Here is a 13,248-nt window from a genome sequence, read left to right on the forward strand (position 1 = left end):
CATGTGAATTTAGTAAGACAAAAGATACAGAATTAGCTAAGCAAGATAAGCTTCCTTTAGACTACCAAGCAGAAAAGGCGCCTGTTGGAGGTAGCAAGATATTTATAGCTAAATAGCCTTAACTGTTCAACATCTCTATGCTCCACCTCAAAAATACTCTAAATAAAAAGACTGATCTCATCCATGAAGATTTTTTCCACCTTGTATTTTGAAGGAAAGTTTCCAAAATGTTTATTCATAACTGTGTCCAAAACAGTTATACAGCTATTTAGCAGATTTTAGAGTTTTACATAAAAAAAATAGGACATACGTAAAAAAGAATTCTCACTGAACTCCATCTTTGCTACCACTCAGAAATAGTGCCACTATTCGCTAGCACCTTAAGACAAGTGCAAAAACAACCCAGAGAAGCCTCCGATTTCATTCCAACTCTCTTTAAAAAGAAGAAATATCAAGAAATCAGAAAGACTTTAATCTTGCTTTCTTGGGCTCCACCCAGAATTACTAAGCCTTGAGAAAGCACACATGCCCGCATTGCTGCGTGCTTTTGTATCTTTCCATTCCTTTGAACAGCACTTTCATTGCAGAACAATAATTTCTAAGACAGGAGAACAGCAGCTGCTTCAAATGCATTACCTCCTTAGTAATTTGTACCTTCAACTTTCTAGGCTTATTCTGAGAATAGGTTATTGCCTTGCATTGTTATTATGAATATCCTAGATGGAAATATCTCTTTCCTTTTTAACAGCTAGGGTAAAAAGGAAGTTGGAAAAACAGAATAATTTTTAACAAATTCTAGGGATTTTGTGGTTGGTTGGATTTTTCCCCCAAGGGAAAACCAACCCTTGGCATAGCCCTAGATTGCAGATGAATCCTTGGTTCTATTTATTTCAAGGTTCGTCTGAAAAATCCTTAAGCCTCCGTATAACTTTGCAGCCTCATCAGAACTGTCAAAATTTGTTTTGAAATGAGGACAGCCAGTTCTTTATGGGAAGTTTAGACAATCAGCAACAATTACCATAATGAAAGATTTTTTTTTTTCCCTAGAATAGAACAGTATTTATCATACCTCTTTGATTCAGGAGCAAAACACTGAAATCCAAAAATCACATTAGTAAAGGCTTTACCAGTCACAGAGAGAAACAACTACACTGAAGTTCTGACCTTCTCCCAGTCAGTCAACTCCAGGGTAAAGGAATAGGTGCAAATACTCCCCTGGAGTTCCCACACCTCTGTTCAAAACAAGACTTTAACCTGCTTCTCCACCTAAAACATCATAATGAAAGATGAGGAAAATAAACACGCATGATGCATATACAGCAAACAGCCTCACGTTAGAGGAAGTCAGACACCCGCCTGCAGTACAATAAAAGGGCACAATTCATTCCACTGGTCTCAGTAGGACCAGAGAAGTTTCAGGACAGGCCCTGGTAACTAAAATTCATCTTCAACACGTGTATTTATTCAACATTATACCATAAGCCTACCCCTCCAGTCTCCAAACAGCATAATCAACCATACCACTGTTATACCTGAAAACCAACCTCGACAAATACCAAATCAACTGTAGATGAAAAAAACAAACAGAAGTGTTACCTGCTTCAGTTTTAGGAAAAAGTTTTCCGTAGAGCTACGTTTGCTGAAGGGCCAGAATAATCTCTCATTAGGTGAGCAAACTCTGACTTTAGTCTCCAGAATGAATCTAACAGGTTCCTGAACCTCAGTTATCACCAAATCCACAGCAGTAGTCATGAACAGTACTTTATCTAGAGAGAAAAAATAAGGCAATATTATTAGCATTAAAAGAAACATCCAAACAAAATACTCTAATCTCTTTCCTAGAAACATTAAAAATAAAGTTTTCCATAGAATTCCTTTTTTGCCTAACAACACCTCAAAGCCCAGCAGTTTCCAAGCACATGGAACCAGAAAATAAGATCACTACGCACTACATAGTAGAGAGCGCTCTTTCAAATTCACACTGAAACGTATCAAAATAAGTCTTTCATTAAACACTGATCAATGATTTGATTTGTACACTTAACTCCACAGTGCAGATCTCTTGCCATCTGGCCTAATTACATTTTACTTTTTCTTAATTATATTTAAGTTATTAAGATGACATTTAATTTCCACCACATTAAACACACTGAGATAATCATCTCAGTTATAAGATTTAGAAAATGGATTATACACTATGCGTCCCCAAAAGGAGGCAACTGGACTCAGTGACCTATGAGATCCCTTCCAGTACTAAATGAGAAATTGTGTCCTTTAGGTAGGATAGCATTCCACCTAGCAGCAGATTGTACCCGGAGAAGTCATCCGCCCCAGAAGCGATGTCTTTGTCCTGTCAATTCCCATGAATTTCCTCAACCTTTGGTACATAAGTGCAGTAACAGATTGAGATGATGATCATTCAGCTGCAGTAATTACAGCTCTGTTTCAGGACTCTAGAGAGCAATGCAGCATCAGTTATTTTCAGATTACATTTGGAATATTTTACTTTCATTCTCATAGGTACAAGAATGCCTTTTTTTTTTTTTTTTAAATCTGAATTGGCCACACAAACTAAGCAAAGAGGAAAGCTGCAGTAGTCATTTAGTGCAATTCTCAATGGCATTCTGAAGAAGTATAATGAAAGACAAGGCCTCTGCAACCTGTCTCCGTGCTCAGTCTATATAACCTGCTGGGACATACAGTTATTCTTACAAGGAGTTACTACTAAATGCAGGATCTCTTTTCTAGCCTTCTGTTGGATTGACTTTTACATTACATCTGGTGCCCTAGTTTCTGAGAGCATATGCCAAACCAATTGAATTCAGAGGCCCACAATATAAATTTTATTACGTTCATGCTACTAAAAGAAAAGTGAAAAAACGTCTTTTTGCAGGATTCATCCTAAAAAGCAAGAATTGACACAATGTCTACTAGGCGAGTTACTTGCCCTGCCTAGGAACAAAATCTGGCAAAGTTCATACCTTTCGGTGTTTCTTCATTTACAAATTGGAAGTGTGGAGATTTTTGATTCCAGCTCCCAGTGATCACATATGATTTCCCATCAGAACTTTTACCCATGGACTCCTGTGAACAGGGTAATAATATATATGCTATAAACTATATAAATAAATATAATCTGTATATTATGAAGTCTCAGCCCCATAAAACAGCTGCTGCACTAGCAAGAGAAGGGCAAACATCTGAAGTCTACGTTATATTGTCCTATAACAGAGATGACTCTGAGAATAAGAGTTCCCACGCAATTTTTGATCTCCTGGCTGATAATATAAAAAAGCCAATTAACATTAATTGTTATACGTGTATGTACATGTAACAAGCAAGACCTGAAGAAAGATCAATAGCTCATTTTGGAGATGGCTATCCGACAGCAACTTTTAGATCACAAAGGCCTAAGTGAGATCACAGTCAAGTACCTAGAAGGACAGTACTCCAAGTTGCAAATGTTTGGGAGTTTTGTTGTTGTTAAAGAACAAAAACAAAACAAAACTTTAACTTTTTAAGAATTGTCCTGTAAAATTCAAGGCAATCCAGTCATTCTGGCCTCCTTTTGTACCATGCAGTCACTGAACAACAGTAACCTGAACGGTAAAGCATTTGAACAGACAAGGCTTTGATCATGCACTTAAGGGATGTAGTTCATTGCCTCTAATACATGAAAATAAATTACATCAGAACACTGCCTTACAAGCTGCTGAACTTGTGAACTTGGCAAGTGTTTTACATTAACATACCTTCTACTTCACTGTGATGTTTTAATAAACCAGTTGTGTGCTATTTAATCCTAAGTAGCTATTTTATGAAGTATGTTGTAAAAACAAGGATAAAAAAATAAAAATAGAGTTGTGCAAGAAAGCACAGTTCTTACAACTTAGTTCTTTTCTGCAGACCCACTATGACATATTTTTTATATGGTCTCAGACTTTTGTTGAGATCCAGCTTCACGCAGCATACAAAATACATGTTATTCAGCTACCGAGAAACAAGTCAAAGTTTTGTTTTATCCTCAGTATTCAGTGTATCTATTACCCAACCCACTTTATTTTTTAGCAGGCTTCTTATTGTCCAGCAAGTAAAATCATTCATGTACTCACTACTGCTCTATTGGACCACTGGACCGTTTCATGTACTCGCTACTGCAACAAGTATGTTTTCATTAACATGAACAAGTTTATTTTCACAATACACCAGTGAAGTCAGACGATTTCACAGATGGAAAACTGAATCACAAAAATAAAGTGCCCAGCAATTCTCAGTGATATCTCTAAAGCAGTCTAGGCCTCATTTTACACAGTGATAAGTATGCTGCAACACGTTATACGCTCAAGGTACAGCACTTCTGAAAATAAGGCTCCATATGTCTTATTCCAGTCCCCTAAATGAGAGCAGTCATGCCTGGCTGTGCAAAATTGGGCCAATCCCTTGCCCAAGCATCATGTCACATCATAACTCTCGTAGCAGAGGCAAGGATTCAACCCAGTTCCCCAGGGCACCACTCAAGAGCATAAGCTACAGCATCAACCCACATTAACAAGTATGCACAAGCATCTAAACCTTCTCTATCTGTTCTGAGATCACACACAATCGTAATTACTGAATTTTGCTAATAAAAAAAAAAACACCTTACCAAATCTAAAAGGTGCATGTCACCACTCCGAACATCTTTCCCACGGCTAAGGAGGAGGCCAAAACATCTGCAAAAGGAGGCAACAAATTAACCTGCAAAACTTAGACTTACTACTCATAAACAAACTATCAGCATTCTCTGTTCAAATACTCCTTGACATACATCACAAGCAGCCCACGAATACTAGAACAAATCAACAAATTCTGATATCTGAAATCGCATGAAGCACATCAGGCAAAACGACGTCAAGCCAATACTAACAATGTCAAGCAAGATTTCATCAGCATGCTTACAGTATGATTTTACCCTGCCTACAGTAGTCAGAAAGTTGTTTAGTTATCTTCATTTGCCAGAACAGTATAAAACACACACAACTAACATGCGTTCCATATTCTGCAGGTAGGATGAAGTTTCCCGTATTCTTCTCCCTCTCCCACCCCTGCCTTTTTTGGGAGACAGATTTGCATATTATTTACCCTCTCATACAGATGAGAACCAAGAAATTCCAAATGAAGCACAGGGACCTGTCTTTATGATTTTACTTCTCAGAGACTTTTGGCCCACAGAGGTATATTCCACTCCATCCTCTGGTTTACCACACTGCCTCAAGTTCCTGTATTTCATTTCAGACTACAAAGGCTGGCGGAAGCTGTATCTTGTCTGTGTAGTATAAGCAGCACTGAACTCTATCAGTAGTCAAAAATTTTAAGTTTATTTCTAAGCAGTGAGATATTTGAAGTCTTAACTCTCCCCTTTCCTACACAGACATTTCATATTCTGGAATTCTATATCACAGCAGATTCAAGGCATACTCTCAGATGCAACAGAAATGAGAGGAAAGCAATATCCGAAATTAACTCCATCACTGATTATAGCCTTAGCATTTCAGACAAATTGACCATTTAAACTAAAAGCAGTAAGTTTTTATAAGAAGCTTCGGAAATAGACACTTACAGAAGACAAGCACTGATTCTACAGTCGGGTCCGTGCAAGAATTCACTGAGCCTGGATTGTCCCCTCCCCGCCACACACACATACCGAACGTCTCAATCAGATCTTTTGCGACATCCCACCCAACAGAGAGGTGTGGGGTTAAATTACATAAATGGAGTATTCATAGAACAATTACTAATCTGCTGCCTCAGAAGAAACAGCTCCATAAGTAAACATCAAACAGATAAAGAATTTTTTTTAAATCTATTAAATTACCTCTCAATAGCAAGTTCTTTATTAGTGGTCTGTTGAACGTAAATCACTATCTTCTTATCAATCCCTTGGCGGAGTTTAAAGCATTGCCTGTCCTTGTCTTTGGGAACTGCACTGTTATTTACCAGGGAAGGAAAAAAAACTCAGAGCGTCATTTATCTGTATTCCTTGCATGTATCAAAAACAGCATCAGACATTCGGTGAAGTCAGCTTCTTATACAAAAGCACTCAAGACCTTTCTTCCTTGCACACTGCAATTAGTAACATGAAAGAAATGGCAACATAATTAGGTGATGGTATTTTATCACAATTAGGCGAAAACCAAGGACACTTAGTTTTCAAAATAAACACTACTGTATTTTCATACTCTGAGGCTTATTCTTGTGAGACTTCCAGCAGCAGTTGAAGAAAGTTTCTAAATACTGATTCCCTACATAACACGCAAATATTTTTTGAGCAATTACTCATGAGAAACTGTGCACCACTTTCTTTCACAAGGCAGGTGACCACTGGAGCACATGATAAGACAACAAGACAAAAGGATGCACCAATCTTTAGACTGAGGATTTTTTTTTCTTCCCTCTGGAGAGGGCATCTTCTCCTAAATGCTGCCCAAAGCTGAGAGAGCGTGCTTTGGTGGGAAAACCTAGAATCATACTTCAATGTCAATATAGATGCTGAAGTTTCAGCATCAATAGTCCCTTTTGAACAGTGCCAGAGCAGTAAATCCTGGACAAATCAGATTGCTAGATGATTTAAAAGAAAATCAGAATCCACTTGCTCACTTTCCCCTTGGATATAAAAATTATCTTTATTTTATTTCAGACCTTCTCAACCTCTGGGTTTGGCAAAACGGGCTGTGCAGTATAAACCACAGTTTAACACCTCCAACAAAATTTGGGTTTATTTCCTGACAGCAGTTGCTTACCCAGGCCACGGAACTGCAAACTACCTTTAACTGTCAGCAGCAGTTCCATGTGCTGCGGCAGGACAGCAGATTCACATCCTTGCAGCCAGTGCATGCAGTTAGATCTCGTGTTCTCAGTACGACAGAACTGCGTTACCAGTGACCCAGGGTGACAAATGGAGGTAGATGAGGTAAGACAAGGTCAGGTACGTTAAAGACTAAGATCAGAGACTGCGCATGCAAAAGTGTTCTCTTAACTTCTACGTCAGTAGGGGTCTGCACTTCAAGGGTTAAACACAGGTTAGTGTCAAACTGCTAAAGCTAGCTATTTGAACTGAAGCTTGATCTGTACAGTACGTACAGGTTAGCTAGGATTCTGCATAGTCCAAGACAAAACCTTCTTTTCTTCACTTTGTATAGAGTAGGTACATGGTTTTTAAACAATTGCGCTCTTCCACCCTAATGCAACCACATTTTTGTGGCCGAAAAGATCTTTAGGTACATGTCCATAGCAAAGGCTGAGGTTCAATGTGCAATCCACGTGCAAAGCTTTTAGCAAAAGCTAAAGACCGCCTTTTAGAAACCAAGGTTCTCCATTATTAGATATAACAGGAAAACAGCGCTACCTGACACAGTGTGAAAAGCTGCCCTAACACCCCCATGCACACCACTACCACCGCTTTCTAATAACGCCTGGCTCAGGAAAAAATGGGGAAAAGATTAACTGAATTTGGAGAACTGGGACAGAGAACACAAATGTTTTAGAGACGGGGCAAGCTCTGTTCATATAGCTTTTCTGATGCTGATAAGGTACAGATGAATAGCTTAGTATTTCAATGTAATAGATCACAGCACCAAGGATAATTAATATTGGTGACCTTTGATAACAGATTTGAATTCTGCCTTCTTTTCTGCTCTCAATAGAGCAGAGATCAACTCTAAGAAATCATGAGGAAATGGATAAGGATGAGGGATTAGGCATTCATATTTTTGGAATGCATAACGTAGCTAAAAGTTGCAAAGATGTGGCGGGAATAAGGAAAGCTGGGTTTCGCTAGGATGAGAGTGACTGCAGGTCTACATGGGCAATGTCATTCAAGACATTTAGTTTCCCTGGGCAGCACTGCAAGATTTCAGTTTGGACTATACAGCTCCAGTAACTCCAAAACATTATTATGTAAAGAGGAAAAAGCCCAGAGTGTATTATTTTTGCTATTTGATTCCGCTTTCAAACTTCCCAGAGAATTACTTCTGTCCAGCATATTTAATAGAGTTAACTGAATTTATCCCATTCACAGAGCAAAAGCAAACCTAAAGACCAAAGTTAAAACGCAAAGCAGTCTTCTATGATCCTGCTTCTGCCTCTAAACAAACCCCTTTCCTATGACCTTAAGTAATCAAATATTTTAAGAAACTGTTCTAAATAATATTTAACATTAAAATCTAAAGATTTGCTGATCAAAAATTCATTATTATGTTGTTGCTTTCTCGCATCAGGTTTTGTACAGAGACAGACCTCTGAATACAAAGAATACATTATGGACAACCACGTTTTTATACAGTTTCAGAATAACAATGTGGGAATAAGTCTGAGATCTTGATCATCAAGCTTTCGATTGACAAAGTGGTAATAGTCCTATACTACATCCTGAATAGTAAACGTGTCCTTTGACAAGCAGGATCTGCCTAATACTTCTCTGGAGAATAATCTGTCTTTAGGGATCAGCCAAATGATTTGGAAAATTCCATTTTTCACCGTTGCACGTTTTCCGTCTTCTCTTATGAGACTTTATTGAAAATATGCACCCTTGCGCCTCCTGTAGCATACACACGTCCACAGAACCTTTGGAATCCTGGCCATAAATGCTTTCCTACCAGGATTGTGCACAGAGTCACTATGTTGCATTTTCAGCTTCAATAGTGGTTCAGGTGAGCATGATTTAAGCTGCATTGCACAGAAAAGATTTTAAAGACAAAAGAGGAATAAAAAATAGAAAAAGCAATTGGCAGGCAGCATCAGATTCAATTCAGTGAACAAGACAGAAGAGTTCAGAGAGACATCACTCATGAGTGATTTGTTTAAACTAGAATAGGAAACTTTCGAAAGGGCAGTCTAGGAACATCTCAGACCCACACTCTCCATTCACTCACCTTCCAACAACAGAAACCGATGCTCTATACAGCAAATGAAGAATCTATACCTGAAATAACCTTTCCCGTCATCTTCTTTGATTTCCAGTGACACAGAGAAGGTGAAAATATCACTGTCTGGAGTCTGTGGGGTGGCAATGGCTGAGAGCGGAGTTTGTTTGGCAGAACGACGGAAGGCAGTGGCAAAGCTGTAGAGTATTCGGCTCACCTGCATTTACATGACACCAAAGAAAGATCAGAAAGGTATGGGTATAGAGGATGCAAGAGCTGAAAAGCTACCTGCATTTTCACTAAATAGAATGAGAAGTAACTGTAAAAATGACTGTGGTTCTAACATCTAATTAAGTATTCTTATATGCTTCTTTAAAGGATAAACTATTAAATCCGCATTATTTCACAGCAAGATTTCTATAATTTTCTTAACCTAGTGTAAAAAAAGCCAATAATGACAAAGCAGATTACTCCCAAAGTGCCTGAAATAACCACATCATTTTTAATCCAGAAGTAATCTCAGTTCTAGCTCAGTAATAACCCTTACATTTAAGATGTAGTTACCATTGGGGGGTGGGGGGGAGGAAAACAAACAAACAAAAAAAAAATCAACTTACAGCCTCTTGGATTTCACATCGGAAGACGTGAATCCTGAAGAGTTCTGCATTGTAGTGGCTTTCAGTGAAAGCAAAGCAATCGCTTTCAGGGGTTCCATCATGCCCTCGTACACAGAAAAGGATTTTATAGATTGGATAATTTGCTATTTCTGTGTTTGTTTGAGGATCTAAGAGTCTGTTAAAAGAGAGAAAGAGAGAGAGGAAAAAAAAAAAAAAAAGAGTTTGCAACTTTAGGAGAATTACTTCAGCTAGCTATTAACTTGCAAGCCTGAAAGACTTCATAGCTACTGGAGAGAGTACGCTACAAAGACACTAACCCCTGATTATCATTTACTACAAAGCTTGAACAGAATAATTATATTTACATTGAAGAATATAAAAACGTACAACGCAACACACTTTCACCAATGATTTCCTCACAGTTTTCAGGGCTTAACCTTCAAACTGCTACACTAACATACAGCAATGGAAGAATATTTAGGCTAGCAATTCTCAGACTCCCAGTAGCTGCACAACAGCCATTTTCCAGCCCTAAAAAACGAATACATTTCAGGCTGTTCCCACTATTGCATTTCGGGCACACAACATCATAACAATATTTGATACCGATCCTTGGGCATGAAATGCCTTTGGCAAACAAATTCAAATCATCACTTTTCTCAGACCTCCTTAGACTCATTTCTTCCACTAGAAGAAATCCCAACTTGCTTATGTTCCGTCCCCCCCATCCCCTGCCTCCCAATAAACTGGGGGTTATCTCCTCCTTGACTAGGAGGAAATAAGATTAAATACACAAAGTCACAGGGCACAGCTGAAGGAGCTTCGTACCTCACTGTTCCTTCAGAGACATTAGGCACTGACAGAGTCACATCTAAAGAAATCTGGCACTGACTTCGTAAGATGGACATCATTCTGAGGGCTTCCACTTCACTCCGGGGAGCGTTCACTGAGGCACAGCCTAAGTAGGTGAGCTTGCTAAACACCACACTGTCCTCATCTGTCAGAGGTGTAAAAGGGCTCAAATCCTCACAGTCTAGGGTAAGACACAAAGTTACAACATAAGAAGCAAGACAAAGTATACATAAATAAATTATTATAGAATGCATTAGTCACTTTATCATACTGTTAGTGACTAAGAAATATGTTACAAAAAGACAGATCAGGTCAAAATACTACAGAAAAACCCTACCTGAAAGTGAGTTCCTGACAGCAGAGAGCAACACAGCTATCCACACTCTACAGATTTATAAATGTCCCGTGGCATGAGCTAATTAAAAGCGCACCAATTTTCACTACTGAAATAAGATGCACAGATAAGCTAAACAGACTAACATTTTATACAGCTAGGCAAGTAACCATTTATTTCTGCAGAATACACAGCTCAAGGCTAATAGCAAGTGTTTTCAGAAGAGAGGATAGCTCAGCATATGGTAACTCTCACATCACATAACCTGCAGTTTACTGTTCTAGGTGATGAGAGTAGGAAAAATGGGGAAAGGAAGGTAGACGCACCTGCACCTAAATTACTCTTCCTTTCCCCAGATAAAGCTAGCTGAGAAGATACCACCAGGTATTCCCCATTTTTTTCTAACCTCCCTGCGATGGTTTGACTGGCAAACTCATTTCTGGTTTCTGGAGTCCTGCCACCGACACTGGGTTAACGGTAGAGGATGCTGAAGCCTCAAGGACAACAGGTTCTTCCCCATCTCCATCAGTCCTAACTTCTTCTCCATGCTCCCGGTCACTTGATTGATCTTCTATGGGTGGATCCATCAGCACGTCCTCAAGTTCCTTCTGCAGCTCCTGTTCGCTTCCATTCCCCACAATCTAAGAGCCACAAACAAAGTTGGGACACAAAAGAGACTGTTCAAATGAAGACAAAACCCTCATGCATAGAGAAAGTCTGTCATAGGGCTTCTTCTGCCAATCAAAACAGTAGTTAACAAATTTAACCTAGTTACAACCGTAATCTTAACACAAACTGCAATGTGCAAATGCTCATCAGTTCAGATTATATCCCCTGTACTTTAACAAACCTAACAAAGGGTGCTCAAAGCAGGAATTCTCTAGTGCTGGGAAAAATTAAGAGATTACTTTAAAACTAGTCTATGATTACAGAATCCGTAAACTAGCTTATGACACAAGAAACTCAGAGGTCCACAGTACAGTGGTCTACAATTAATCTCAGAAGAGTATCAGGAAGTGCCAAATATAATGAAATATGCTACATGGCTCGTGGGCAAGATAGCAATATTTCATAGGAAAAGAAGAATATGGAACAGGATTATGCTATCATGCTGAGAAGAGGTACTGTTGTTTTATTTCTTAAACTCATCTACAGCCTGATTTTGCACGCGTGGAAGTCCACAAGAAAGCTCCCAGCAACGCAGTGGTGTAAAAATCAGGTCCTAGGCCAGAAAGAAGATGGAGATAACATTTATTGCTTTACAATTATCTAAAAAAAATTCTGAAAAGTTGTAGGCTATATGCAGGGATGAGTCAAGTGTACCTAACCTGGGGACAGAGAAACTAGAATTCTCCTTCTGACTCCCAAACACAAAGACAACCTGGCTGTGGTGTTCTCTAGTCACATACTGGACACAGTGGTTCAATCTTTGTGCAAAGAAACAGAAGACAATCTAGATATAGGAGGTTCTGCCCTTACAGAGCAACACGGGCAATATTAACAGGAGCATAGCTGGCAGATCAAGGGAAGTGATTACCCTTCTCTGCTCAGCACCCATTAAACCACAGCTAGAATGCTGCATCCAGTTTTGGATCCCCCAGCACAAGAAAGACATCAAGAAACTGAAACAAGTTCAGCAGAAGGCCACCGAGATGGTCAGACAGCTGGAGCACTTGCACTACGAGGAGAGGCTAAGAGAGCTCCAGCCTCAATGAGCCCAGAAGAGAGGGCTTCACAGGACCTAACAGTAACCTTCCATATCTACAAGAACTTCATCAAGATGACAGAGCCAGGCTCTTCACAGTGGAGCACGGCAGGAAGATGAGAGGCAAAAGCATACATTGAAACAAGAGAGGTTCCAACTGGATATCAGGAGAAATGTATTTACCACGAGGACAGTCAAGTACTGGATGAGGTTGTGCACTGCGCTCTCCATCCTTGGAGGTTGTCAAGGCCCAACTAGATCACAGTCTGAACAACCTGGTCTGACCTCACAGCTGACCCTGCTTGAGGTAGGAGGTTGGACTAGAGACCTCCAGAGGCCCCTTTTAACCTGAAATGAATAGCCATCCTCTGAGCACAGCCCTCCGCCTGGCTAGAAGCAGGTGCTATTACAGCCTGTCTAACTGGAAGCACGTACTTGTGGAACAAAGTGACATAGACGAAAGACAAGTCATACCAGTAGTGTCCTGTACTACCGTGTTCCTGTAGTGTTTCAAAATATGTCAGAAAACTCTTAGATATTGCATCTAAGGAAATTCTTTGCTCATTCCTCTGCAACGAACAGGGAAGTGACTGATGCTTTACACAATTTAGAGACTAAGCATGGAAATGGAGTTTATGGAAGCGTTTTACGAGATGGCACTGACAGAAACATACCTGAGTTCCAATACTTCAGTTGCTGGCTGCCAGTTATTATTGTTGGCACCCCATCTCTTCCCTATGAACGTTTATTTATTTCTATAGCCTTCTCATTTCTGCAGGCTTACTGATTTAAGATGCTATACACAAGCTAACAAAAACTAAATTGTGCAACTACTCCAGT

General features: G+C 39.4%; 1 protein-coding gene across 6 annotated transcripts in view; it reads right to left on the reverse strand.

Annotated features, from left to right (window-relative positions):
- Nucleotides 1–13,248, reverse strand: part of RABGAP1 (RAB GTPase activating protein 1) — a 79,246-nt gene that overhangs the window by 53,945 nt on the left and 12,053 nt on the right. For 5 of the 6 annotated variants that reach the window (XR_011135623.1, XM_068914629.1, XM_068914631.1 and 2 more), the window contains exons 3-10: nucleotides 11,110–11,344; nucleotides 10,346–10,550; nucleotides 9,518–9,692; nucleotides 8,960–9,117; nucleotides 5,855–5,965; nucleotides 4,646–4,712; nucleotides 2,982–3,084; nucleotides 1,597–1,766 (exon numbers count right to left, since the gene is read on the reverse strand). Coding sequence is in view for 5 of the 6 variants with exons in the window: in XM_068914629.1 (XP_068770730.1) it covers nucleotides 1,597–1,766; nucleotides 2,982–3,084; nucleotides 4,646–4,712; nucleotides 5,855–5,965; nucleotides 8,960–9,117; nucleotides 9,518–9,692; nucleotides 10,346–10,550; nucleotides 11,110–11,344 (1,224 nt within the window). In the remaining variant the exon portion in view is untranslated. The remainder of the gene's footprint in view (nucleotides 1–1,596; nucleotides 1,767–2,981; nucleotides 3,085–4,645; nucleotides 4,713–5,854; nucleotides 5,966–8,959; nucleotides 9,118–9,517; nucleotides 9,693–10,345; nucleotides 10,551–11,109; nucleotides 11,345–13,248) is intronic. The other variant, XM_068914633.1, reaches the window with a different exon arrangement.

Source organism: Struthio camelus, chromosome 20 (genome assembly GCF_040807025.1).
Source record: "Struthio camelus isolate bStrCam1 chromosome 20, bStrCam1.hap1, whole genome shotgun sequence".
NCBI lineage: Eukaryota > Metazoa > Chordata > Aves > Struthioniformes > Struthionidae > Struthio > Struthio camelus.